Source organism: Bombyx mandarina, chromosome A1, assembly GCF_030267445.1.
Source record: "Bombyx mandarina strain Sakado chromosome A1, ASM3026744v2".
NCBI lineage: Eukaryota > Metazoa > Arthropoda > Insecta > Lepidoptera > Bombycidae > Bombyx > Bombyx mandarina.
The window spans coordinates 12,653,345-12,678,423 of record NC_143234.1 but is presented as its reverse complement, the minus strand read 5'-3'; the positions used below and the strand labels follow the sequence as shown (position 1 = coordinate 12,678,423).

Genomic DNA, 25,079 nt, shown 5'->3' with positions numbered 1-25,079 from the left:
TAAGACGTCCGGTTCATTCGTATCTAGCGATGCAACGGTGTTCGAATCCCGTAGGCGGGTACCAATTTTTCTAATGAAATACGTACATAACAAATATTCACGATTGACTTCCAAGGTGAAGGAATAAAAATCAAACGAGCAAAATTATAATTTGCGTAATTATTGGTTTGTGGTAGGACCTCTTGTGAGTCCGTACGGGTAAGTACCATCGCCCTGTCTATTTCTGCCGTGAAGCAGTAATGCGTTTCGTTTTGAAGGGCGGGGCAGCCGTTGTAACTATACTGAGACCTTAGAACTGATATCTCAAGGTGGGTGGAGGCATTGACGTTGTAGATGTCCATAGGCTCCAGTAACCACTTAACGCCAGGTGGGCTTTGAACTCGTCCACCCATCTAAGCAATAAAAGAAAATGTATTTTGGTAGATGAAAAATAAAACAATTCAAAAGAATATCGATCGAAAAATTTACTTTTATGCAATACGCACTCTATCAGATAATAATATTCATATACGTTAAACAAATGTTATATTAACACGGGGCGGCCGTGCTCTTGGTATTGCCAATGAGCAACGGTGACTACTCACTGTTACTCACCAGCCTACTCTCGTCTGCCAATCAATCTATATCTTAATACGTGAAGTAAAATCTTTGTACTGCTTTTTACGAAAATTGCGCGGACGGAGGACTATAAAATTTCTCACAGTTATAGAGAATATAGAGAAGGAGTGCAGAATGCTAATTTTTTTTCAATTATGCATTAATAATAAATTAGATCAATAAAAGAAACGTGACACAAACTACCATGTATTTGACACACACACACACACACGCGCATGTAAACTTTTTGTTTGTTGTCAAACTTTTGTTATTGTTTAAAGTCTGTGGTCAAATTGAGAATAGATTAAGTCATACTGTTTGTCTTTAATATTATTTGTCTCTAGTGCAGCCTTGGCGAAATCTGTGATTATAGAAGTATAATAATAGTATTTGGCAATAGAACCATAATAATGTTCAAACCTATAATTTCAATTAATTATAGTCTACTGGGGGCAACTATAATTATAAACATTTGCGTCTAAAAACTTAAATTATTTCTTTGAAGAAACTAATTGTTGACATTTGTTGAAATTTTATTATTTAGAGGCTTAATATTAACTCACAATCAATCACATTAGTCGGTACTGTTGTAGATATTGTAAAGAATATTCTAAAGATTGATTATATTGAATGTGATTATTATTAGGGTCGTATTCGGATTTCATGTGCAAAATCCCTAAATTTAAACCGCAGACGACACGTCGATGATTCGATGGATGGTTCCTCCTAATACAAAGCGAAATAGCGGAGAGGGCTCATCCCATGGCACTTTCTGTTTTCGAGCGTGTGACTCACAATGACATCCCAAGTGAGTGCAGCGGTCCAGTACATGAGTGGGCTGACTCCGCAGAGCAGCTGGAGTCGCTTCTGCTGCGAGGTGCGCGCCGCCACCAGCCACACGCCCGCGCCCGCGCTCACCAGCCCGTACGCCACCAACACCAGGCTCGATATGCCGGCGTCTGCTATGTGCTGATACCTGCGAGGTAGTATATTGTGTAGAAGCAATGCTATGCTCTAAGTTCTAAGTTATAAATATATGAATAAATATAATATGAATATGTTAGAGGAATTCTGAAAGTGTCACAACAGAGATGTTGAGAAGTACGCGTTTGGGATGGTATGGACAATGTGATGAGACGAAATGAAAATCAGTGTTAACTGTGAATGTGGAAGGATATAGAGGAAGAGGTAGACTTAAGAAGAAATGGATGGATTGCGTGAAAGACGATGAGTGTAAGAGGGGAGTGAGCGAAGAAATGGTATATGATAGAGGAGTATGGAAAGAGAAAACATGTTACACCGACCCCAGGTGACTGGGAAAAGGGAAGGAGGATGATGAGAAGCAATGCTATGCGGGCTACAGTAGACTCTATGTGTTACACAACTAAAGTTAACATCCATTACTTGAATTAGAATGCAAAATGCCATAGAAAGAAGAAAAAAAACATCAGTTTTCTGAAAGTAATAGTGTCTTGATCAACGCCCTGAGAGTGGGTGTACGCTATGAGAACGACACGTCAGAATTGGTCAGCAATAAACAGTTTGAAAACTTACAAAGTGGCTTTGTTAATCTTTTCACTGGATATTTTCAACGGATGTGTGTATACTGTGATGTTTGCACGACGGTTTCCGCTCACCGTCCGATAGATGGCGTTGTTCATGACGTTGAGATATGACGGTAGCGCGTGATGACCCTTGTTGTTGTACCACGTTATGAAGTTTGTCTTGTTGTCTCTGACTGTCGACGAGAAGCCGCCGTATCTGTTTAGATTTAACGCGATATCATTTTGATTGAATTTATATGAAAACATTAGTTGTTCGTGTCGAAAAATAAACTATTTTCTATGAAATATTGTTTTAGCTCCGAATACATGAAAGTAGCATACGGCAGTGGTGATAAGGCTACGTTCCATATAAGTATCGGATTCATATTTGAAGGTGGTTAGCGGCCTCAATATTGTATGGTCTATAGTTTCTAGTAACTATTTTAGATCATGTGAGCGAATATAACAAGTAAATGTAACACAGGAAGACAAAGACAAGAAATTTTTTAAACTCTTTTTTTTATAAGTATAGTAAATAGTCAGCAAAGCTAACCTAAGCTTAACCTACCTGGTATTAAGCGGTGCTCAGTGCCCATAGAAACTATAACGGATAGGTCAAAGAAGAATGTACAGTAGATTGGGGGGAATAGAGACTAGAGTTGAATAAGGACAAATCTGGGATGTCACGATACTTTTGTTGAGTTGTTAGGTTTAACTTTGTTGTACTGAAAATTACTTTTATACTAAATAACATATTTAAGAATATTGAATAGCTTAATTATCAAAGTTTTGTAACTCATTAAAGATATTACAAAGTTAATTACCTAAAGTTAGGTACCTACCTAACAACTAAATAGTGCCAGCCCTATCGAAATACTAATATTGTCCCGATACGTAACCTAATTCACTCCAAAGCCAAGGTGAATCGGGTTAAGCTAGTTTTATTCATTTTTTGTGTATATTTTGTAATGAACTATTTATAATAACGCATCGTATATAAAAATTTAAGCCTCCGGAACCTTACTTTAATCTCAATTTTATTGGTATTACCCTAAGAAAAACCACAGAAAATTTGTGTTTGATTTGGAAAGGGTCCCGATTCTCTCCAATCTGCGGTATCTATAGTTATGCACTTGGCAACCGTGACAAACCAACCTCTTCTCAATGTATATTTCGTGTGAAGTCAGCAGCCATTCGTTGAGTGTGTCCACATCAGGTAGCGCCATCATGGCCGGCGTGCTGACCGCAGCCGGGTCTACGTCGCAGATCTGCCGCGTGATGTTGCACGTGCACGAAGGATTGTCCTGCAAATAGAGTTTGAGGGGTACAAAAATCGATTAAAAAAACTAGGAATCGGTAGGATTTTAACTGTGGCCGCATCACTCGAGACGGCGGCAGTAGGCAGCGGTTTGGCTCTGCCCCTGGTATTGCTGAAGTCCATGGGCGACCGCAACCACTCACCATCATGTGGGCCGTATGCTCGTCTGCCTACAAGGGAAAAAAAATGTGTGGTGTCGTGGGACACCGGATAGGAACGAAGTTCCTTATTATAAAAATATTAATTTTAAGTTCTATTCGAGGTATAAAGAAAATATTTATTCGGGTACACATTTTTTATTATGATTTTTTTATTGATAAAAAAAGAACTACTTTACAAAGTTATCAACTTTATTTTATTCACAACGACTTATAAAAAATATATAATGACAATATACAAAGAAACAGCTATTTATATGAATAATAATAACCGTCATCACGTAGACTAAACATTAGACTCTGTATAGCCATCATACTATGACTAAACATAAATAATAAAAATCTTACGTTACGGACGTTGAAAGAAAGAAAGAAAGACGTTTTTTCCCGGTAAGGGGTACTCCTCCGTATCGTCCCGTTAAAAACATCCTTCCAAAAAAACGAGCACACCGGAGGCCTTATGCTATAACGCAAGAGATATGTCTATTAGTTGTTATCCGCTTACCTTACTAATCCACGTGGTCGCGTTGTTACCGCCAGCTATGTTCTGGAGGACGTCAACGCCAAACCCTACGTACTTTTCGTCGTTGTTCTCATACGTAGACGGCTGCAGCCTTGATAGGAAAGAAACGAAGACAAATAATTAATTTTAAATCGTAAAACTTAAAAACAGCTGTGCCACAATGATCTCTCAATCCCCTTATACTGTTTTAACGATGTTTAGGCCAAACAAAAATTGCTCTATTTAGTTTTATTTATATTTATAATGAAACAATTAATACAATATTCATTTTCAATTCATCCATTCTATCGTTATCAATAACATTAAATGTTTTGTTTAATATAATCTAATTAAGATCACCTTTGAGAATGAAATAATGAAATTCAATATTATAAATAATATATACAAATTCAGTCAAGTTACGAATTAGTTTGATAATTTTAATCAAACAAAATATCAGTGATAGCAATAGGGCCTATTTTGGGTTACTTAAAAATGCAGCTTTTGAGTTATGATGATTAAGAAACAACACTTACACAATATACTGCGTAGATCCTTCGTACAGGTCTGCATTTAATTTTAGAGCTATTTCTTTGACAGCCGGCGGTCTTAAAGTCGAGAATCCCATAGCTACTGTTACGAAAACCGACGGCAGGAGTAGTAACATGAACATTAACCATCTGGAATTGAAAATGAGCTTTAATGCTTACATAATAAGCATAGTATATACTTACTTTAGCGACGTTTTTAGTATACATAGGGAGAGATTGTTTTTTATCTTACCTATGCTGATAGCCTTGAGGCTATTTCAGCTACGCCCTAACAGGTAGATGAGCTCACGGGGCTCAAACTGGAGTGTTGCTAACACTGACCCTAGCAAGAGCAGTGCTTCGCAGAAACTACCACCGGATCGGAAACGCGACCCACTGAGAAGATCCGGCGAGAAACTCAGTGGGCTGTGTCTATGGGTTAATTCGCTCGTCGAGCCCTTCGTCGCAAGCGACGGGTTCGACGAGGACGGTGACTGGTGCTTGTGGTACCTGAAAGCACCGTTTTAATGGATCGGGAGGATCCGTAATGACGTGTTTTGGGCGACGTCGACAGAGGATATTATAACTCTTTTGACTCAGTAAGTAAGTGGTGGTTTCCACCTTGAAACATAAGGCTAATATTTTGAATAATGAATTGTGTGCTTTATACTCGTGCCGGGTGACCTCCATGGTAAAAGAGCATCACCATAAAATGAATTGTGCCGCCATACTTGAGACACGAAATTATGTCTCAATAGCATTTTAAAATAGCCATCACATCCTACAGATCGGGACGTATATGAGCTTATGCGGGATAGAAATCGTTAAGACATTGCAATTTACCCGTGTGGGCTTAAAATATGTATTATTAAGTAAAGGCGAGGTTTGGGGAAGCGCATGTCCAGCAGTGGGCGTCGTTGGGCTGAAACTAGAAGGGGGATGAAAAGAACACCAAAAAAGTTTGAGACGAAAATGCAGTTGAGGAGTGGGCATTACGGATGAGTTACAGAGAAGTTATGAAGTCGTCGTGGCTTAAACGATGCAACGATGTTCGAAACTTCGAATCCCGCGGGCGGGTACCAATTTTTCTAATGAAATACGTACTTAACAAAATGTTCACAATTGACTTCCACGGTGAAGGAATAACATCGTGTAATAAATATCAAACCCGCAAAATTATAATTTGCGTAATTACTGGTGGTAGGGCCTCTTGTCCGCACGGGTAGGTACCACCACCTTGCCTATTTCTGCCGTGAAGGAGTAATGCGTTTCGGTTTGAAGGGCGGGGCAGCCGGTGTAACTATACTTGAGACCTTAGAACTTATATCTCAAGGTGGGTGGCACATTTACGCTGTAGATGTCTATGGGCTCCAGTAACCACTAAACACCAGGTGGGCTGTGAGCTCGTCCACCCATCTAGGCTATAAAAAAAAAAGAGAACAATGAAAACGTTACCTATTCCGAACGTGATGCAAGTACCGCGCGTACATGAGGGCCGCGAACATCTCCCGGCACGAGGCTCGCAGGGCGCCCTCCCCGCGCACCGCCCCCCGCACCACGCCCCCCGCCCGCCCCCCACGGGACCTCGTGCTGGCGGACGCCTCGGACGGAGACGCTATGGATACTTTAATACACAAATAAAACAAAGATTAGTAAAAATAAAAATAGTTAAAAAAAAAAACTAACAAAATACGCTTTTATAGAAAATCCAACTAAAAAAATAGAAAATAAATTTTAATAAATTTGAGTTAATGTAATAGTGTAAGAGAAAATGATTTTATTGTAAAAAAGCGTGGGGTGCTTTGCAGGATATTAATAAAATATTTATAACTACTGATACCATACACCCCCAGGTTTTTTTTTACAATAAAATCCTTATTTTTTACACTATTAGATTAATTCAAATTTATTAAAATTTATTTTCTACTTTTTGGTTGGATTTTCTATAAAAGCGTATTTTGCTATGAATAGACTTAAGAAGAATATTTATTCGTAGGTATTATGTTAGTTTTTTTAAACTATAATTTATTTTTAATTTTTTAGTTGAATTTCAATTTTTTCAATGTTTTTTCAATTTGATTTTATTAACATTGAATTGTCATCGGTCCTTAATAAGTATACCAAATTTCAAGTTAATCCGACGTTTTGAAGGGGATCAAAATCATGTTCAAAGATTCCGTTACAAACATACATACGTCTGAAGCTAATAAAAGCGTATTAAAAACAATCATAATGATAAGCCGAGTTACAGATTATTGCCAAGGGTATAAGATCTCTAGCCTGTCTCATTTCCCACCAAGAACAACTCTTGTTTACCGATAGACCATTATTTTTTAAGGCAATTTTGTAATTTGATTCTAGCTTTTTACTGGTGGTAGGACCTCATGTGAGTCCGCACGGGCAGGTACCACCACCCTGCCTATTTCTGCCGTGAAGCAGTAATGCGTTTCGGTTTGAAGGGCGGGGCAGCCGGTGTAACTATACTTGAGACCTTAGAACTTATATCTCAAGGTGGGTGGCGCATTTACGTTGTAGATGCCTATGGGCTCCAGTAACCACTTAACACCAGGCGGGCTGAGAGCTCGTCCACCCATCTAAGCAATAAAAAATAAATAAATAAAAGCTTACCGTATTTCGACTCGTCAGTCTGAGATGCTCCTAGGTCGGCTTGAGTGCAGATGTCACAGAACACCTGCTCGAGACTGCTGCAGTCCATGGCGTAGGTCTTATAGCCGAGGACTGGCTGCTGGGACTCCAAGTTCAAGCATAGGCGATGTAGGCTATGACACATACAAGCATTATTTCACGCATGATGAAGCTAACACTCAGACATTTTTGGGCATCTAAGAATATAGGAGCTGGTGCGGCTTGTGAAGCGGTGGAAAAAGCGAAAGCATGCAAATACAGGGGTCTAGGCTCGGAATATGATTTTGTCCCATTCGGTGTCGAGACCCTTGGTCCGTGGGGTCCTAGCGCTATAAGGTTTTTTAAGGAAATAGCAAAAAGGTTAGTCACACACGTAGACACACAGGTAGACACCACACGAGACCGAAGAGCTGGCTGCTACCTTGGACAAAGAATTAGTTTAGCTATTAAAAGGGGGAACGCTGCCAGTATCTTCGGAACTTTGCCTAAAGGGACTCCTTTTAATAATATATTTTAGTTATTAAATTATTATTATTATTATTTATTACTTAATATTATTAATATTATCTTTAATTATCGGAATTCAAGAAATACGGAAACTTTTCCATGGGTCCTACGTAAGTGTGTGTGAGTGTAAAAACATAATCTGACAGGGCAGGAGTTAAGGTTTATAATGCAAAAAAGAAACACACTATGTTAACATGGAAATCCATTAGGCAGAGTGTTAGTATTTTTTGACATTGTTAGTGACATGAACAACGGTAAAATTTATGTTTGTTTGATAACGTAAGCTGATAAAAATCGTACTCATTGCTAAGTCCGTCAGCGTCGTAGAAAGGCAGTAGAATCTCCACATCAGTGTCGTTAACATCGACGATGTTGGCGTTCTTGACGTCGTCCCTGACGGTAGAGAGCAGCTGTTTGGTCTTCTCATCCAGGTCTTCAGGGCGATCTTCGCAGGTCGTCTCGGGGAAGACCACGGTTAGCTTGTACCCGTTGCCCAGGGTGCGTTTTATCTCCACCGGAGAGCCTATTGTGTGGACTTGGCCCTTCATTCGAGAATAGAAATGGATTCTGTAGTATTTTTGTCATTGTATTTAATTCGATTGTCGAGGTGCTTCGAAATAGTTATATTACTTTTTTGAACTGAAACTTGTTCAGGCGCGTTGAAAGTAAAATTTAACTCTCGACAGATTCGTTACGGCTAGAGAGAAAAAATACAATTTAGCAAGAGCAAGAGTGAGAAAATAGACAGAACGTCTCGCGAATCACTCGACCGTGGAGAGAGGAAAAGGACAAAGCGAGCTGGGTCGTTTTTCTTAAACACAGCATTCTCATATTACTCTCTAATATTTAAGGATAAAAAAATTAAGACAACCACAATACTATACACTGTGCACCAAGTTGCACGTGCACCATTTTTTTTATTAATAATAAGTGAACATGAAATTATTAAATTTGTCAACACATGAAAAAGGATTTAAATTTAATCAGACAAAAATGTGTATTCCTAGAGTACGAGCAAACAATGAACATTAGAACATCGCTCCAAGATGAAAATAGATGGATGCTGGTAATTTTGATTGCTACCAACAAAGTCGTTCCTGAACACTCGTGTTTGTATGATAGCGCGCAATTTATATTTATATTTATCTATATCTATACTAATACTAATTATTATTATATTATATTATAATATTATAAAGAGGAAAGATTTGTTTGTTTGTTTGTTTCGAATAGGCACCGAAACTACTGGACCGATTTGAAAAATTCTTTTTCCATTAGAAGCCGACATTGTCCCTGATGAACATAGGCTACTTTTATTTTTTTATTTTTTTGGTTTCATGTGTGTTTTAATGTTTCCGAAGCGAAGCGAGCGCGGGTCGCTAGTATCTATATATATTTGCTGTTCGTTAGTCTCGCTAAAACTCGAGAACGGCTGGACCGATTTGGCTAATTTTGGTCTTGAATTATTCGTGGAAGTCTAGAGAAGGCTTAAAAAGTAGATAAATATGAAAATACTAGGAATTCGTTTCAGTTGTGTATTATGTATATTTGGTTCTTTTGGTTGACAAGGTTGCCGATCACCGGTTAAGTGTATCACTACTGTGTTTAGTTAACGTTCACTTTATTTGTTGTTGTTTTGAGTTCGGGAACGGATCGCGATGTCCGGTTTGTATTTCATTTACAATGTAGGCTTAGATAATTATTACCTTATGCATGATGACGATTTGGTCGCTCAGCAACTCCGCTTCGTCGAGATGATGCGTCGTGAGGAGAATCGTCCGGTCTTCTTTCAATTTCACGATCATTGACCAGATTTCTCTATGAAATAGCATATACATATATTCACGATGGGCCGAAAGCGGTAGGCAGCGGCTTGGCTCTGCCCCTGGCATTGCTGAAGTCCATGGGCGACGGTAACCACTCACCATCAGGTGGGCCGTATGCTCGTCTGCCTACAAGGGCAATAAAAAAAAAAAAAATATATATAGCTGTCAAATATTTTTAAGAATTTCTTGATTTGTAAACGATTCTTTTGCAGAGGTCGTCTGTTGTAAATAATATACCATTTCATAATGTTTTACTGTGCAATAAATACTCTAAAAATACAGCACGTATAGTCCCCGGCACGTAACTTGGCAAGAGTCGTAATGCTGGAACCACACTGCGTTATGCGCTATTCGTTATGTGACTACGCCGTATTCGCCAAAATATATGTTAAGCGCGCAAGCAACAAACATGCCATCCACACTTCGAACTTGTGCGCTGAATTATGCCAAATAAGGCAAATATGTGTCTTGTTTGCGTGGAGCGATGGACGTGTCGAGAGTTGCCGCAATTTATCATTTCCTAAATGTTTCTTACCAATACTTGTTGTACAAAGTTACTAAAAGATCTAAAAGACCGAAAAGAAAACGCTGGTGGATGATTACAAGTCATAAGACACGTCGATATACGACCGTCACAAGCGAGCGAATGACTCACCGAAGTGTGGGCAGTCGATGCGCATATTCGCCTTATTCGTGTCCTTTGAAGTATGTCAAAAAACCGACAAGTCGACGGATACGCATATTTGCTATTCGTCCTTATATGTTATGCGTACGAATAAAGCGAATATTGGCGAATATACTCTCCACACTTCGCCGTATGCGCGTGAATAGCTCGCATCACGAATAGCGAATAGCGCAGTGTGGTTCCGGCATTAGATGCGCAGAAGTCGTTTTTTAGGTCTCTTTGGTTGTCAAGAGGGACGCGGGGAAAGACGTAGCACCGTCCCGAGCGCACGATTGGTGAGTCAGTCGACCCTCCCCTCCCGCACCGCGTTCACGTTCCGTTCGCTCCATGATTACACATGCGCCTACTAAATTGTAGGAGCCCTTTGTTTATATTGAGTTTTTGTTACAAGTGTTATTCTTTTAAATTTGTTTGCAATGCCAGGACCAAATACCAATGACCATATAGTCGATTCAGTCACTGAGCGTTTTATTATTTACGCCAGTGACGACAGCGACTCTTCGTTATGTCAACGATGAGGAGCCAACTCCTTCCACCAGCTCAGGTGCTACCATAAATTTAATCCAAGGGTAGCACTATTAGAAAATGATATTACTGCTTACTATACCTAGAAGGATACAAGGTTATTTCTTGCACGCACATAAACCAAAAATTACGGAATTGTATCACTACATAGTATAATACAAAGTCGCTTTCTCTGTCCCTATACCCCTATGTATGCTTAAATCTTTAAAACTACGCAATGGATTTTGATGTGGTTTTTTTTAATATATAGAGTAATTGAAGAGGAAGGTTTATATGTATAATAACATCCATTAAATAGAGGAGAAATTAATAATAAATTACAGTTTCCGAAGCGAAGCGAGGGTGAGTCGCTAGTTACCAATATAATAAGGATAATGCATAATATGAGTGAGCTCACGGGGCTTAAACTTGATGACATTGCTAACACTAGCCCTAGCAAGAGGAGTGCTTGGCAGAATCTACCACCGGATCGGAAACGCGACCCACTGAGAAGATGCAGCGAGAAACTCGGTGGGCTGTGTCTGCGGGTCAATTTATTCGCCGAGCTCTTCGTCGCTAGCGACGGGTTCAACGAGAACGATGACCGGAAGCCATCCACCTTGAGATATGAGTTCTAAGATCTAAGTGTTTACAGTACAGTATAATTTCATGCATAGCTTTTATTTGATAGTTAAAAGTGTACTTTATGTATCAGACCACACAGTGCATTGTTGTGTGTAAGATGTGTACCTTCTCGCGGCCGGGTCGACCCCGCTGGTGGGCTCGTCGAGCGATACGAGGCGCGGGTCCCCGAGGAAGGCCAGCGCCACGCACAGACGCCGCCGCGCGCCGCCCGACCACCGCGACACCGCCTGGCGGACCTGGCTATCCAGGGAGAGCGCCCGGATCATCCTGTAGGACGATCTTCGTATTAAGGACTAGCTGTACCCGTCCGCTTCGCTGGCTATTTAAAATTAACATTATTGTTTCTCACCCCCACAAAGAATCATCATTAACGCCCCCGCAACCGGTGTAGGGAGTCCAACACTCATATAAATATTAGCTTATCCATTAAGTACATGTATTTTCTACACGGATACCAAGTTTCAAGTCAATCGGATGCATGGTTCAGTAGTTCAAATTCAAATTCAAATTAAAAATCATTTATTTAAACTTTGATGTCAGTATGACACACTTGTTGAATGTCAAAATATAAATAACAATGATAACTCTACCACTGGTTCCAAAAAAAGCCACGGAACATCGGTTTATAACGGAACATCCGTAAAAATCACTGTAGATTTATATATTAGTATAGAAGTACATCAAGTACAAGTTACATCATGAGATCGAAGCGTGCGATCTTGGGGTCCTCGAGCTACTTCTACTGCTCTCTTAAAATCTGTCTTATCTTCATATACCCAAGTTTTTTTTTCTCCTACCTATGCTGATAGCCTTGAGAGGCTATTTTGCCCTAACATGTTGGTGAGCTCACGGGGCTCAAACCGGAGTGTTGCTAACACTGGCCTTATCAAGAGCAGTGCTTCGCAGAATCTACGACCGGATCGGAAACGCGTCCCACTGAGAAGATCCGGCGAGAAACTCAGTGGGCTGTGTCTGTGGGTTAATTCGCTCGTAGAGTCCTTCGTCGCAAGCGACGGGTTCGACGAGAACTGTGACCGGTTCTTGTGGTACCTAACAGCACCTTTAATGAATCGGGAGGATCCGTAATGACGTGTTATACCCAAGCTATCACCAAAGTGAGTATTAACAAGTTTTCTCCTTCTACACATTTCTTATTAATTATTGTGAGAGCCGTGCTGATATTCATTAAGTTCCATTTGTTTGTCTGTTGATGTTCCAAAACTACTTATTATATTTCTGTTTTGTGTATTCTTGTTATAAGTTCATTTGTTCAACCCAACAAATTGGTATAAAACCTTTTTTATTGTTGTGGTTGTTATTTTGACATTACTTTTGAATTTTGAAATGTCTTAATATTTGTCATTCTCTTTTTTCCGTGCGAATTATAAAATTTCCAAAAATAAAAATTTTATACAATCCTCGCGAGTTTATTTATTAAGTTCCTTGCCCATCCTAATCCTACAGTCAACTACAATAAGAGGAAAATAAAATAATAATTTTAGGGGCACCAGAAAATGTAACTTGGCTTGTTGATCATCAGCTATTAAAACGTGGGGCTGACCTGTCGACCTCATCCTGGACCTCCCGCGGCCCGAGGCCTGTCTTGAGCTGCGCGTACAGCTGGATGTGCTCCTCCGCGGTCATGTACTCAAACAGCACGTCCTTCTGCGGACACACGCCCAGTTCCGTGCCGCCGCCGCGGTCCGAGCGCACTATGATGTGGCCCTTAGTCGGCTTCAGCATTCCCATTAAGATTTTACTGCAAGATACACTGTTCTTAGTTTCAGCGGGGGTATCAATTTTTCTAATGAAATACGTACTCAATAAATGTTCACGATTGACTTCCACGGTGAAGGAATAACATCGTGTAATAGAAATGAAACCCGCAAAATTATAATTTGCGTAATTACTGGTGGTAGGACCTCTTGTGAGTCCGCGCGGATAGGTACCACAACCCTGCCTATTTCTGCCGTGAAGCAGTAATGCGTCTCGGTTTGAAGGGTGGGGCAGCCGTTGTAACTATACTGAGGCCTTCGAAATTATATCTCAAGGTGGGTGGCGCATTTACGTTGTAGATGTCTATGGGCTCCAGTAACCACTCAACACCAGGTGGGCTGTGAGCTCGTCAACCCAGCTAAGCAATAAAAAAAATCGTCAAAGGAAAGAACTCGTAGAATGTCGTGTCGAAATAACATTTACTAATTTACAAATTGTATTTTAATAAATCAGGTTTTGGAACATACTAGTATTGGAAGGCAAAGGAGCCTGGTACTTCTGGCTCTTATGATATAAACCAGTAACAATCCGTTTGTAGAACCAGTATTTATAGTGCCTTACATATTTGCCTATTTAGATCTCGAGTTCTTAGTCTCTAGTTCTCAGACATTGTTGGAAGTTCGTTCACTATGCTCCGAAAGAACCATGCGTTTTGGTTGAAATGGTTAGACGGCCGTTCTGCTGCTATGCAGTTGAGACTTTAGTCGCAAGTTGGATGGCGATAATGAGTTGAGACCTTAGTCGCAAGTTGGATGGTGATGATGAGTTGAGATCTTAGTCGCAAGTTGGGTAGCGATGATGAGTTGAGACCTTAGTCGCAAGTTGGATGGCGATTATGAGTTAAGACCTTGGTCGCAAGTTGGATGGCGATGATTAGTTGAGACCTTAGTCGCAAGTTGGATGGCGATGATGAGTTGAGACCTTAGTCGCAATTTGGATGGCGATGATGAGTTGAGACTTTAGTCGCAAGTTAGATGGCGATGATGAGTTGAGACCTTAGTCGCAAGTCGAATGGCGATGATGAGTTGAAACCTTAGTCGCAAGTTGGATGGCGATGGTGAGTTGAGACCTTAGTCGCAAGTTGGATGGCGATGATGAGTTGAGACCTTAGTCGCAAGTCGGATGGCGATGATGAGTTGAGACCTTAGTCGCAAGTTGGATGGCGCTGATGAGCTGAGACCTTAGTCGCAAATGGCGATGGTGGTTTGTGATGATGTCCATACCTCCGCCAAGCGATCCACACGACGGTCACCATAATATTGTTTGATGCTCATGGAACAACAATATAAACAGTAAAGATGTTAAAAGAGGCTCACATCAAAGTTGTTTTCCCAGCGCCATTGTGTCCCAGTAATGTGGTGATCTGGCCTTTTTGTAGTTCAATGGAGACATTGTCCAGAGCCAGCTTGGGGCGACGGCTTCCCTCACCATATATCTTGGTAACGTTCAGTATACTAACGCCGGCCTTCTCGTCTGTGGTATGGCAATTGGTGATGTTGCTCTGTAAGGTCTGCATACCTGGTTGTGGAGGATTTTTGTTTTATTAATTATTTTAATACATTTAAGGTAGAAATAACAATGCGCGGCTGCAGTGTAGATAGAACCTTTACCGGATATCTGGTTAACTTCTGAAGATTGCGGAGATGAATCGGATGTCGTGGCCAAAGTTTTTGAATGACCCTTATCTCACAGCGCCCCTGTGGGCTGATAATATTAAACTATATTTGTCTATACCTAGGCGGCACTGAAAATTTCGGGAATTAACGAAGTGACACAACATTACTATTTAAAAATGTATTTATTGCTTTTCGAAGTATTCTCCGCGAAATTTGACACATTTTTCCATAGGATGGAACCAATCATTGAAGCAACCATTCCATTCGGAAGTTGGGGTCTCCAAAATGGCCGTTTTGTAGGCGTCCACAGCTTCTTCAGGTGATGAAAATCTCTGTCCACGCAATTTATTCTTTATTTTAGGGAAAGTATAGAAATCATTAGGGCTTAGGTCGGGGCTGTATGGCGGATGGTCTAACAATTCTATGTTTTCTTGCTCTAAAAACCCTTTTGTTCTGTGCGCGGTGTGAGAACTCGCATTGTCGTGATGGAGGATGATGCGGCGGTTGCAGTTCTCTTTACGGAGTTAAGAAACGACCTGTGGCAAACAAATGCTAGCATACCATTCTGCATTAACCGTTCTTTGTCCCTCAAGAGGAATAGTTGTAACATGGCCGGTTTTGGAGAAACGTGGCCACCATTTTTTTTGCAACACTCCGTGAACGAACAATTTTTGTTGGCTTTAACTCATTTTCGAACACCCAAACTCGTGACTGGTTTTTTGTTTCGGGTTTGTGCGCGTATATCCAGGATTCGTCACCTGATACAATGTTGTATATAGCATTTGAGGATCCTGCGTGGAATCTTTCGAGAGTTCTGACGCACCAAGTAACGCGAGCCGCTTTTTGCTCTTCACAGAGCGAATGCGGTATCCATCGGGAAAACAACTTTTTTACACCTAATTGTTCATGCAAGATTATTTGACTCATGCCAATGTCTAAAGTTGCCTGAATTTGGCGGTATGTTACATGTCGATCATCCTCAATCAGCTTACGCACAGCATCAACGTTTTCTTGGGTGATTGCAGTTTTTGGACGACCATGACGGGGATCATCACTGAGCTTGACACGTCCACGTTGAAACTCAGCAAACCAGCGATAAATTGTGGTTTTGGATGGGGCTTCATCACCAAATGCAGAAATCATCCGCTCAACACACTGTTTTTGTGTTAAACCACTTCGAAAGTCATAATAAATCATCGCTCTTGAATTTTCTCGAGTCAATTCCATTTTCTCAACGACTAAACAAGTTTGACAAAACCTCGTGACAAGACCGAGAATCTTTTTTTAAATAAATAAATGGTATTCGATTTTTAAAACCAAGGAGTTTTCAATTAAAAATATTTTAATATGACAGGAACAGTGGAAATATTCCATTCCCGATACTTTTAGTGCAGCCCTCGTACTATAGTTGTACTCTATTATATAATATGTACTATATTGTACCTATAACTCCTGCAAAGAGATCACCAACTCGACTTACACTATTTATCCACGTTCGCATTTTTAAGGTATATGATCATAGGAGACGTGGGCGTTCCAGATTTGGATGTTGATGGCATCTTTGACCAGTTAGGAGACTTAAAGGTAAGAGATGAACTATTCTGGTGGTATATCATGGTAGGACCACTTGTGAGTCCGCACGGGTATACCACCCTGTCTATTTCTGCCGTGAAGCAGTGATGCGTTTTGGTTTGAAGGGTGGGGCAGCCGTTGTGACTATACTGAGACCTTAGAACTCATATCTCAAGGTGGGTGGTGGCATTTACGTTGTAGATGTATATGGGCTAAAGTAACCACTTGACACCTAGTGGGCTGTGAGCACGTTCAACTTAGATGAACTTAGAACTTAGAACTTAGATGAAGCAATAAAAAAATTAAAAAATAAAAGTAGGGTAACACATTCAGAGCTGATGTAATAGAGTGGATTCCACGGTGATAACGACTCAAGCAATGGCATTGTTGTTGCACTGCAGCCCCATTAAACGTGAAATACCTTACCGAAATATTTATCTATGAGCCATCCAATGAACAGATAAAGGCACGTGTCGAAGATCATCATGAGCGCCGCGAGGCCGATGCTCATGTCCCCCTCCCCCGGCGCCTCCCACACGTGCCCCCACTCCGCGCCGCCCCCCGCCGCCTCCCGCCGCGTCACCAGCAGGAACGCGTAGCAGAGCGACGAGGACATCGAGAGACACTGAAAACACATAGTATTATTTTTAGATTCATTATTAAATACCCGATATTATTAATTTCTACGGTGCTAATACTTTGACAAAAAGGATACAAAAAATATTTCATAACTATTAAAGTGATACTGATGAGACGAAATGAAAATGAGGTTGGTAAGAGAGTGTTAACTATGAATGTGGAAGGATATAGAGGAAGAGGTAGACTTAAGAAGAAATGGATGGATTGCGTGAAAGACGATATGAGTAAGAGGGGAGTGAGCGAAGAAATGGTATATGATAGAAGAGTATGGAAGGAGAAAACATGTTGCGCCGACCTCAGATGACTGGGAGAAGGGCAGGATAATGATGATGATGATGACTGATTACAAGGCTGAAGGAACATATTCCGGCTTAGGAAACGCAAAGTCTTTCGTTATTGCTTGGGAAAGCTGACGAACTCGCAGCCCATCTGTTTTTAAGTGGTTACAGGAGACCCTAAGACGTCTACAACGTAAATGCCGCCACCCATCTTGAGATATGAGTGCTGTGATCTCGGTTTTTACAGTACAACGGCTGCCCCACCCTTCAAACTGAAACGCATTACTGCTTCACGACAGAAATGGGCGGGGTGGTTATTATCTATCCGTGCGGACTCATAAGACGTCCTACGACCAGCTATCGGACTCGATCACCAGATATAAGACAGATTAGTAATGAATAAGGTTCGGACAAGAGTGACGTTGACTTTCTATGGGAAATAAATGCCAAAGAGAGAACTACAATTGTGAAGCGCTTGCTCCCGGCGATTATAATACCTTTATTTTGTACATTTACTTTTGATCCGTGATTGTGGCTCTTTTTGACAACATACCATCCAATTCAGTATAGAGGTTTTTGACGTGCGTCATAAAGCAAAAGAGTAGATACCGATGTATCGTTTACTGGTGGAAAGGCGTTTCGTTAGGCTGCTGGGGAGGAACCACGTAGACACTATCCAGCCGCCAAGCGCTTTTTCGTTATTGCTTTAAGAGCAAGGCTATAATTATAATACTAATTGATGGGTCGAATTCACATCGCAATGAGTGTATATTGGTTCCGGCTATCACTTTACACCAAGTTACGCCGTGAGCTGGTTCATATATCTCTAATAAAATAAAATCAAAGTAGGTATATTTTTGTGCCTACGTGTACACTGTTCGCTAATGATTTGCCTTGTGTCCTGGACAATTTAATATTTCACCTATAGTGTGCTTAGTACGAGTTTTCTAACGTTCTCGATAGCGTAAAAGTTAGCTCATATTTGTATGGAGTGGGATCGTTTGCCTACGTTTGCAGCTAGGGGCGTTGTTCCAACTGCATAAAAATTGGGCTAACATTTACGCTATTGAGAACGTTAAAAAACTCACACTAAGCACAGCTTGTTCAATTCATAAACCGTTTTCGATCGAAGGTACTGGGGCGGTATTGAGTCTTGTTTTCAAGGAACTGTGGGGGGTCGCAGTGTTTGCGCGTTCTACTGCACCAACGACTCACCACTAACATCTTCAACTGGCTGTTCATGACAGCCTCCAGGGACAAGATGAGAACGAAGGGCATGAAAGTGATCATGTAGGTCAGCGCAGTGCACACCGCCGCTAGACTCGCCGAGGAGAACAGCTTGGACATCATGTAGCTGTAAGAGAGAAGAGATACCTGAGCTTATTCAATTACCAGAATTATTGTTGAAGAAATACTTTTATTCTTATTGTTATATTTGCAGACGAGCATACGGCGCACCTGATGGTGAGTGGTTACCGTCGCCCATGGACTTCAGCAATGTCATGGACAGCTAAGCCACTGCCTACCTTAAAGTACTCTTCACAAGCCTCGTTTGAAGAAGGACATGTCATAGCCCTCGGGAAACTCCGTGGAGGGGGGTTCATTTCAAAACCGGAGGGTACGTGGCAAAAAGGTGTCTAGAAACGCACTGTGGATGACCGAAGTGGCTCCAGGTAGTATGGATGAACTCTACTCTGGTAGCGGGCGGTGCGATGGTAAAAACGAGATGATTGCCGAGATCGTTACGGCTATATTGGTCCAGTACACACTTTAGAGTCAAGGCTGCAAATTGAAAACGGTTTTAGCTTGAGACTGACCAGAAACTGAGCACGGAGACGACGAATATGAGCAACAGCACCAGCAGCAGGGTGGGGTCTGAGTGCGGCAGAACGCGGCCGAAGTGCAGAACTGCCGCCGCGCCGCACGCGCTCACCGCCAGCTCCGCCGCCGTGCACGCCGCCCACGACAGCGACTGCCACCGCACCTCCACGCCCATCACGTACATCAACTGTCAGCACAACAACAACACAATAAGCCAGACGATCGAATGTGCGAAGCATTATCTGCATGAAGTTTTCTGATTGTTCGTAATCTGTGCGTCCGCATGGGTAGGTACCACCACAATTTTTTTTACGGACCGGGTGCCGAACCTCCTACGAGGTCCCCGCGCCTAGGGGACGCGCGGGGTATGTGGTAATCAATGATCTACAAGGTGTTGGGAGCAGACCGCGGGCCCAAGGAATTTTAGGGCCCACTCACCAAACGACTCCCCTGCACTCTTACACCCGACGTCCGATCCCCTCCGAGGCCAGAACCCAGATGAGGTAGGGGGGTTACCGCGGTCAACACTACAACCAGACAGCGCGGCTCACCCCAAGGACGCCCAGCCGACGGAAACGTCGGCCGTCTCGGTACGGCAGCCCGTCGGGCCGCCCGGACGGTGCCGCTGGTGTCACGGAATACCTCGCTGGACCAGAACCAGAATGCCGGGTCGTGACGCGATACACCGTCAACCGCTTGCTCTTTCGAATCTCCTTGGCAGCGCGCTAGAATGCTGGTAGCGCGGCCTCTACCCTCTCAGAAGCCGCTACCGCAAGGGCCGGGACGTACGGGCGTATTCCCTCCTCTGGCCCCCGGCTCTGGAACGGCGACGGATCGGTGCGGAAAGGCATGACCGCGACGAGGGAGGCAGGTACCACCACCCTGCCTATTTCTACCGTGAAGTAGTAATGCGTTTCGGTTTGAAGGGTGGGGTAGCCGTTGTACTGTAAAAACTGAGACTTACAACTCATGTCTCAAGGTGGGTGGCGGCATTTACGTTGTAGATGTCTATGGGCTCCAGTAACCAATTAACATCAGGTGGGCTGTAAGCTCGTTCAACCATCTAAGCAATAAAAAAAGTCTTTTATTTATTTATTTTTTATTGCTTTCATGGATGGACGAGCTCATGGTCCACTTGGTGTTGAGTGGTTACCGGAGCCCATAGACATCTACAACGTAAATGCCGCCACCCACCTTGAGACATGAGTTGTAAGTCTCAGTTTTTACAGTACAACGGCTGTCCCGCCCTTCAAACCGAAACGAATTACTGCTTCACGGCAGAAATAGGCGGGGTGGTGGTACCTACCCGTGCGGACTACTCCGCTTGCCAGAGTCAGTGCTAGCAATTCTCTCAGGTTGAGCCTGTGAGCTCACCTGCCCATCCGAGCGTTGTTGGAATTCGAAGTTTTGGATCGATCCTGATTCATGGCATAAGGATAGCGACCAGAGACGCGCGCGGTACATCCTCAGGTGGACCCACAGAAATATAAATCTAATAACAAAATAATTCGCAACAACAAATCCAAAACAGTTTGGCAAACATTAGTTCACTAATTATAGTTTCAGATTACATTGTATAACTCAGCGTTTTAGACATTTTAATAAACTAATCATTTCGATAATATTTTGCTGTAATTATGTATAATGATTGTGACTAGAAATGTGTTACGACTTTGATTTGCACTCACCATAGTGTTGCCGGACTCTTTGTCGGAAACTATGAACCTTATGGCTGAAGCGACGGTGAACACGAGCGAGAAGAAGAAGGCCACGATCAGCGCCTGCGACTCGTAGAGGGACGTTTGGAACCTGAAAAATGAAATACATCTCCGTATTCGAGATCAAGAGCACTTAATTTATTTAATCTTAATTTATTTAGTTTATTGGTCTTGTATCTTCGGAAATAGTAAATAAATAAATTAAAATATAAACTTTTTTTAATTTTTTTATTGCTTAGATGCGTGGACGAGCTCACAGCCCACCTGATGTTAAGTGGTTACTGGAGCCCATAGACATCCACAACGTAAATGCGCCACCCACCTTGAGATATAAGTGCTAAGGTCTCTAGTATGGTACAACGGCTGCCCCACCCTACAAAACGAAACGCATTACTGCTTCACGGCAGAAATAAGCAGGGTGATGGTACCTACCCGTGCGGACTCCCAAGAGGTCCTAACACCAGTAAAAATTAATTTATTTCTTAATATAATCTTATCTTATCTTAATTTATTTATTATTTAATATTCTAATCAATTTATTTCGGTTGCACACAGCAGAATAATGCAAATGAATCTATATCTATCTATCAGCCCACAGAATGAATACACAATATAATGACAGTAAATAAACACGATATTACAACAAAACCAACATACCCAGTTTTAATTAACAATTTTGACGTTTTTGAACTTAAGTCAAAAGAAAGTCCACGTCGACAATAGTCTCCGGTAACCACATAATATCATAATGAGACCTGTGTCAGCTTGTATAGACATCCAGTGCATTAAAAAAACAATGAATCAATTACAATGTGGTCGGTACCTATGTTCATATTCTCCTATCTTCAATCGTTATTATTTTGGTGAACAGTAATGCTCTACTCGACTCTACTCTACTCTACTACAATTTACTCTTCTCTATTCCGTTACAACAATGTTTTTATTTATCATAAACGGATAAATGAGTTTACGGCCAACTTGGTATTCAAATGTTCCCAGAATTCACAAACTTCACATAATGCATGAAGTCTGAGTTTTGATTGTATAGTGTAGGCTTAAGATTACGTTTTGAAACTAGAGCGTATTACTACTTAGCGGCATGAATAGGACGTGCGGGCTCAGATAAGACCCCCTCTTAGTATTTATGTTGTATTCGGGTAAGAAATTTTCTTTTTTTGTTTAATTGAGAGATAAACCAATATATTTAAACGTACAAATCTTTCCTGTAACACGGGTATGGCTCCTGTTGCGTGTACATCGCCCAGTCCACTTCATCCTCAGCGTCCCGTTTGTGCCTCTTCCTCGAGAGCTGGATGACGGCGCGGTCGATCATATCCTGGATCTGAACGAAGCCGCGGAAGTAACGCATTTCCTCTACGAAGCTGGACTCGGGTCCCGGGATCCAGAGGCTGGGGACAGGAGGAGATCGGTGCTGATATATAAACGTGCTTTATTCGTTATACTTCTATTGACGACTTCACAGCCTGGCGAGGATTGGCTCGCAAAGCTTGATGATGATTCATCCGACCGATTTCGGCCATGGCGACCACTTTGACTCCTATCCGTCGATTTGGCGCTCGTACGCTCGAAGATGGCTTATATAGCCTACCTTCGCGGCAAAACTCCTTGCGCATTGAGGGCACGTAAGCACGCCGTTCTCATAATTATAGGTTATGGCAGCAGGTGGGCGGGCCTTCAACTGGTCGCGTTTGTAATCAAGGTCAGCTTTACGCTGATCCTCGAACTCGCGTACTTTGCTTACAAAGCTTACAAATATCACAAAGTGTATATCGCAACTTAACTTGACACAGAGATTGAAGTTTCACTGAGTTCTATATTAGACTGTTCTTATCTCGACCTTCGAATCAGAACGCATACTTAGTGACAGAAATAGGTAAGACGGTGGCATTTATAAATATGATGTGGGAATGAATTGCCCGCTCCGGGTATTTCAATATTGCAATAATTGTTACATTATAATACCTCTTGTAAAAATGAGTATTTAAAAATAATCTAATATTAAAAAAAAAAGACATGCCCTCTGAGTTTCTTGCCAGTTCTTCTCAGGACGGAGGCTAGTTTTTGTGAACTGGCGGTAGTTCTTTTTGACGTTCAACAAGTATGTACTTTCATTTATGTTGAATTTTTTTTTTATTTGATTTGAAACTTTTAATTTACCAAAAAATAAAAGTAATCTTCGCCAACGCTGTGCGGTTTTTAATATGATCTCCCTGACTAATAATATACTTGATCGGATATGTAATATATACGTAATCGATATATTCGTTTGCAACTCTTCTCTAGCTTCACTTGAAATAAATCTCGCAGAGAAAATATTCAAATCAAATAATATTGTTTAAACGTCAAGACGGTCTGAATAACATCCATAATCCATCAATAGCATGATCTCTGTCAGCTTAAATTATATAGATCAGAACCTCCTCTCGGAGTGGATCAATAAGCGAAGAGGCATGAACATTAACCAACTTTTATTATTATTATTAATTTTATTTTATTATTTTTTTTTATGGTAGGCAGCGGCTTGGCTCTGCCCCTGGCATTGCTGACGTCCATGAGCGACGGTGACCACTTACCATCAGGTGGGCCGTATGCTCGTCTGCCTACAAAGGCAATAAAAAATAATAAAAAAAAACTTACTAATTCTTCGTCCATCGCGTTGCGGGAACATTTTCATAATCCATTCTAATCTTATACTCCACATTCGAGAGAGAACCATTTTGTTGTTTCGTGTTCATGAACACGATACCTGTTGAAGAAATGTAATGTATAATGAATGGAAAGTAATCCAAGGAGTCAGTCTGGTTTATTATCTTTTCGAATCAAAATCTAGTGAACAGTGTGCTTAGTGCGAGTTTTCTAACGTTCTCGATAGCGTAGAAGTTAGCTCATATTTGTATGGAGTGGGATCGTTTGCGTACGTTTGCCGCTAGGGGCGCTGTTCCAACTGCATACAAAATTGGGTTAACTTTTACGCTATCGAGAACGTTAAAGAACTCTCACTAAGCACACAGAGCGTACAATATCATTCGTCAGGACATTGCAATGATTTCCTCAAGGGACGTATTTCGTGGGGTGGGCTTTATCAAGTTTTTCTTCTTATGCATGGATGGATAAGATGAAGTATCTTGTGTTAGGTAATCGCCGGAGTCAATAGAAATAACAATGTGAAAATCGTTGCGACTAGAGATGCGTCTGCGATGCAATTGCGTCTAAAAATGTTAGCCGACGTCTCAATTGAGATATTGTATACCAGAATCCACGAGTATTCCGCGGCAGAAATAAGTGAAATGGTACTAATATCTGGGCGGACCTACAATATTCCCTGTTACTAGTAAAGGGAGTGCCAACGGGTGCTTGAAAGGACATTGCAATAACAAATGCGTTATTTTTGCTTAGATAGGTGAACAAATTCACGGTTCACCTGGTGTTAAGTGCTCAACGGAGCCCATAAACATCAACCATGTTTTAATGTCGTCGCCAATCTTGAGATATAATTATCGGTTTTTACAATCCCACTCCTGCCCACCTATCAACGGACCGACCAGTGCGGACGCACAAGATCACCCCCCATCACCAGGTTCCCAATGAGAACGATCCTAGTTAATTTCTACTGACCAGCTGAAAATTCATCGAGTTGCGACAGTCTGGCGGCTTCGATTGTCATCCCTTCTTCGTCCGTTGAGGGCTTGAATCGGTTCATGTTGAAGCAGTGGAGCAGGTCCGATGCTTTGGACAGTAGACTACCGATACCCTGGAGAAACAACTAATGTAATTTGAACGGATCCAACGCAGGTTTTGAAGTTACAGCCTAGGCTATCACCGCGATAAAGACACATACTCAGCTTTTCTCATTGAGGATAGAGTTAAGCATATTAGCGCAACACCGCTATTTACTTATAGTCTAGTCGACAAGTTGAAAATGGTACAAAATAGAGATACTGCTCTTAAAGTTATGTGCGATAGCTCATTGGATCCGGAATGACACCTAGAAAAATGTGCCAAAAGCGTGTAATTAGCACATAAAAAATTGCAAAAGCTATAAATAATTAAAGATGAAAAAAAAAATGGTATTTCGTTTTTTGCCAATATTTCATAAACTATTAATAAATAAGAAATTTTAAAAAAAGACTCTAAAAGAGGAGGAAATTTGCAATAAAAAACCCCTAACTCCCGGAA

The 25,079-nt window shown here is 41.4% G+C and overlaps 1 protein-coding gene across 1 annotated transcript in view; it reads right to left on the bottom strand.

The window, feature by feature from the left end:
• Positions 1-25,079, bottom strand: part of ldd (lipid droplet defective) — a 113,129-nt gene that overhangs the window by 18,679 nt on the left and 69,371 nt on the right. The window contains exons 39-57 of the mRNA XM_028179812.2: positions 24,519-24,654; positions 23,541-23,649; positions 22,097-22,291; positions 20,853-20,973; positions 19,161-19,351; positions 18,559-18,697; positions 16,853-17,051; positions 14,555-14,756; positions 13,024-13,221; positions 11,568-11,729; positions 9,509-9,620; positions 8,103-8,344; positions 7,278-7,429; positions 6,105-6,273; positions 4,656-4,799; positions 4,123-4,231; positions 3,297-3,445; positions 2,152-2,358; positions 1,393-1,573 (exon numbers count right to left, since the gene is read on the bottom strand). Coding sequence (XP_028035613.2) covers positions 1,393-1,573; positions 2,152-2,358; positions 3,297-3,445; positions 4,123-4,231; positions 4,656-4,799; positions 6,105-6,273; positions 7,278-7,429; positions 8,103-8,344; positions 9,509-9,620; positions 11,568-11,729; positions 13,024-13,221; positions 14,555-14,756; positions 16,853-17,051; positions 18,559-18,697; positions 19,161-19,351; positions 20,853-20,973; positions 22,097-22,291; positions 23,541-23,649; positions 24,519-24,654 — 3,117 coding nt within the window. The remainder of the gene's footprint in view (positions 1-1,392; positions 1,574-2,151; positions 2,359-3,296; positions 3,446-4,122; positions 4,232-4,655; positions 4,800-6,104; positions 6,274-7,277; positions 7,430-8,102; positions 8,345-9,508; positions 9,621-11,567; positions 11,730-13,023; positions 13,222-14,554; positions 14,757-16,852; positions 17,052-18,558; positions 18,698-19,160; positions 19,352-20,852; positions 20,974-22,096; positions 22,292-23,540; positions 23,650-24,518; positions 24,655-25,079) is intronic.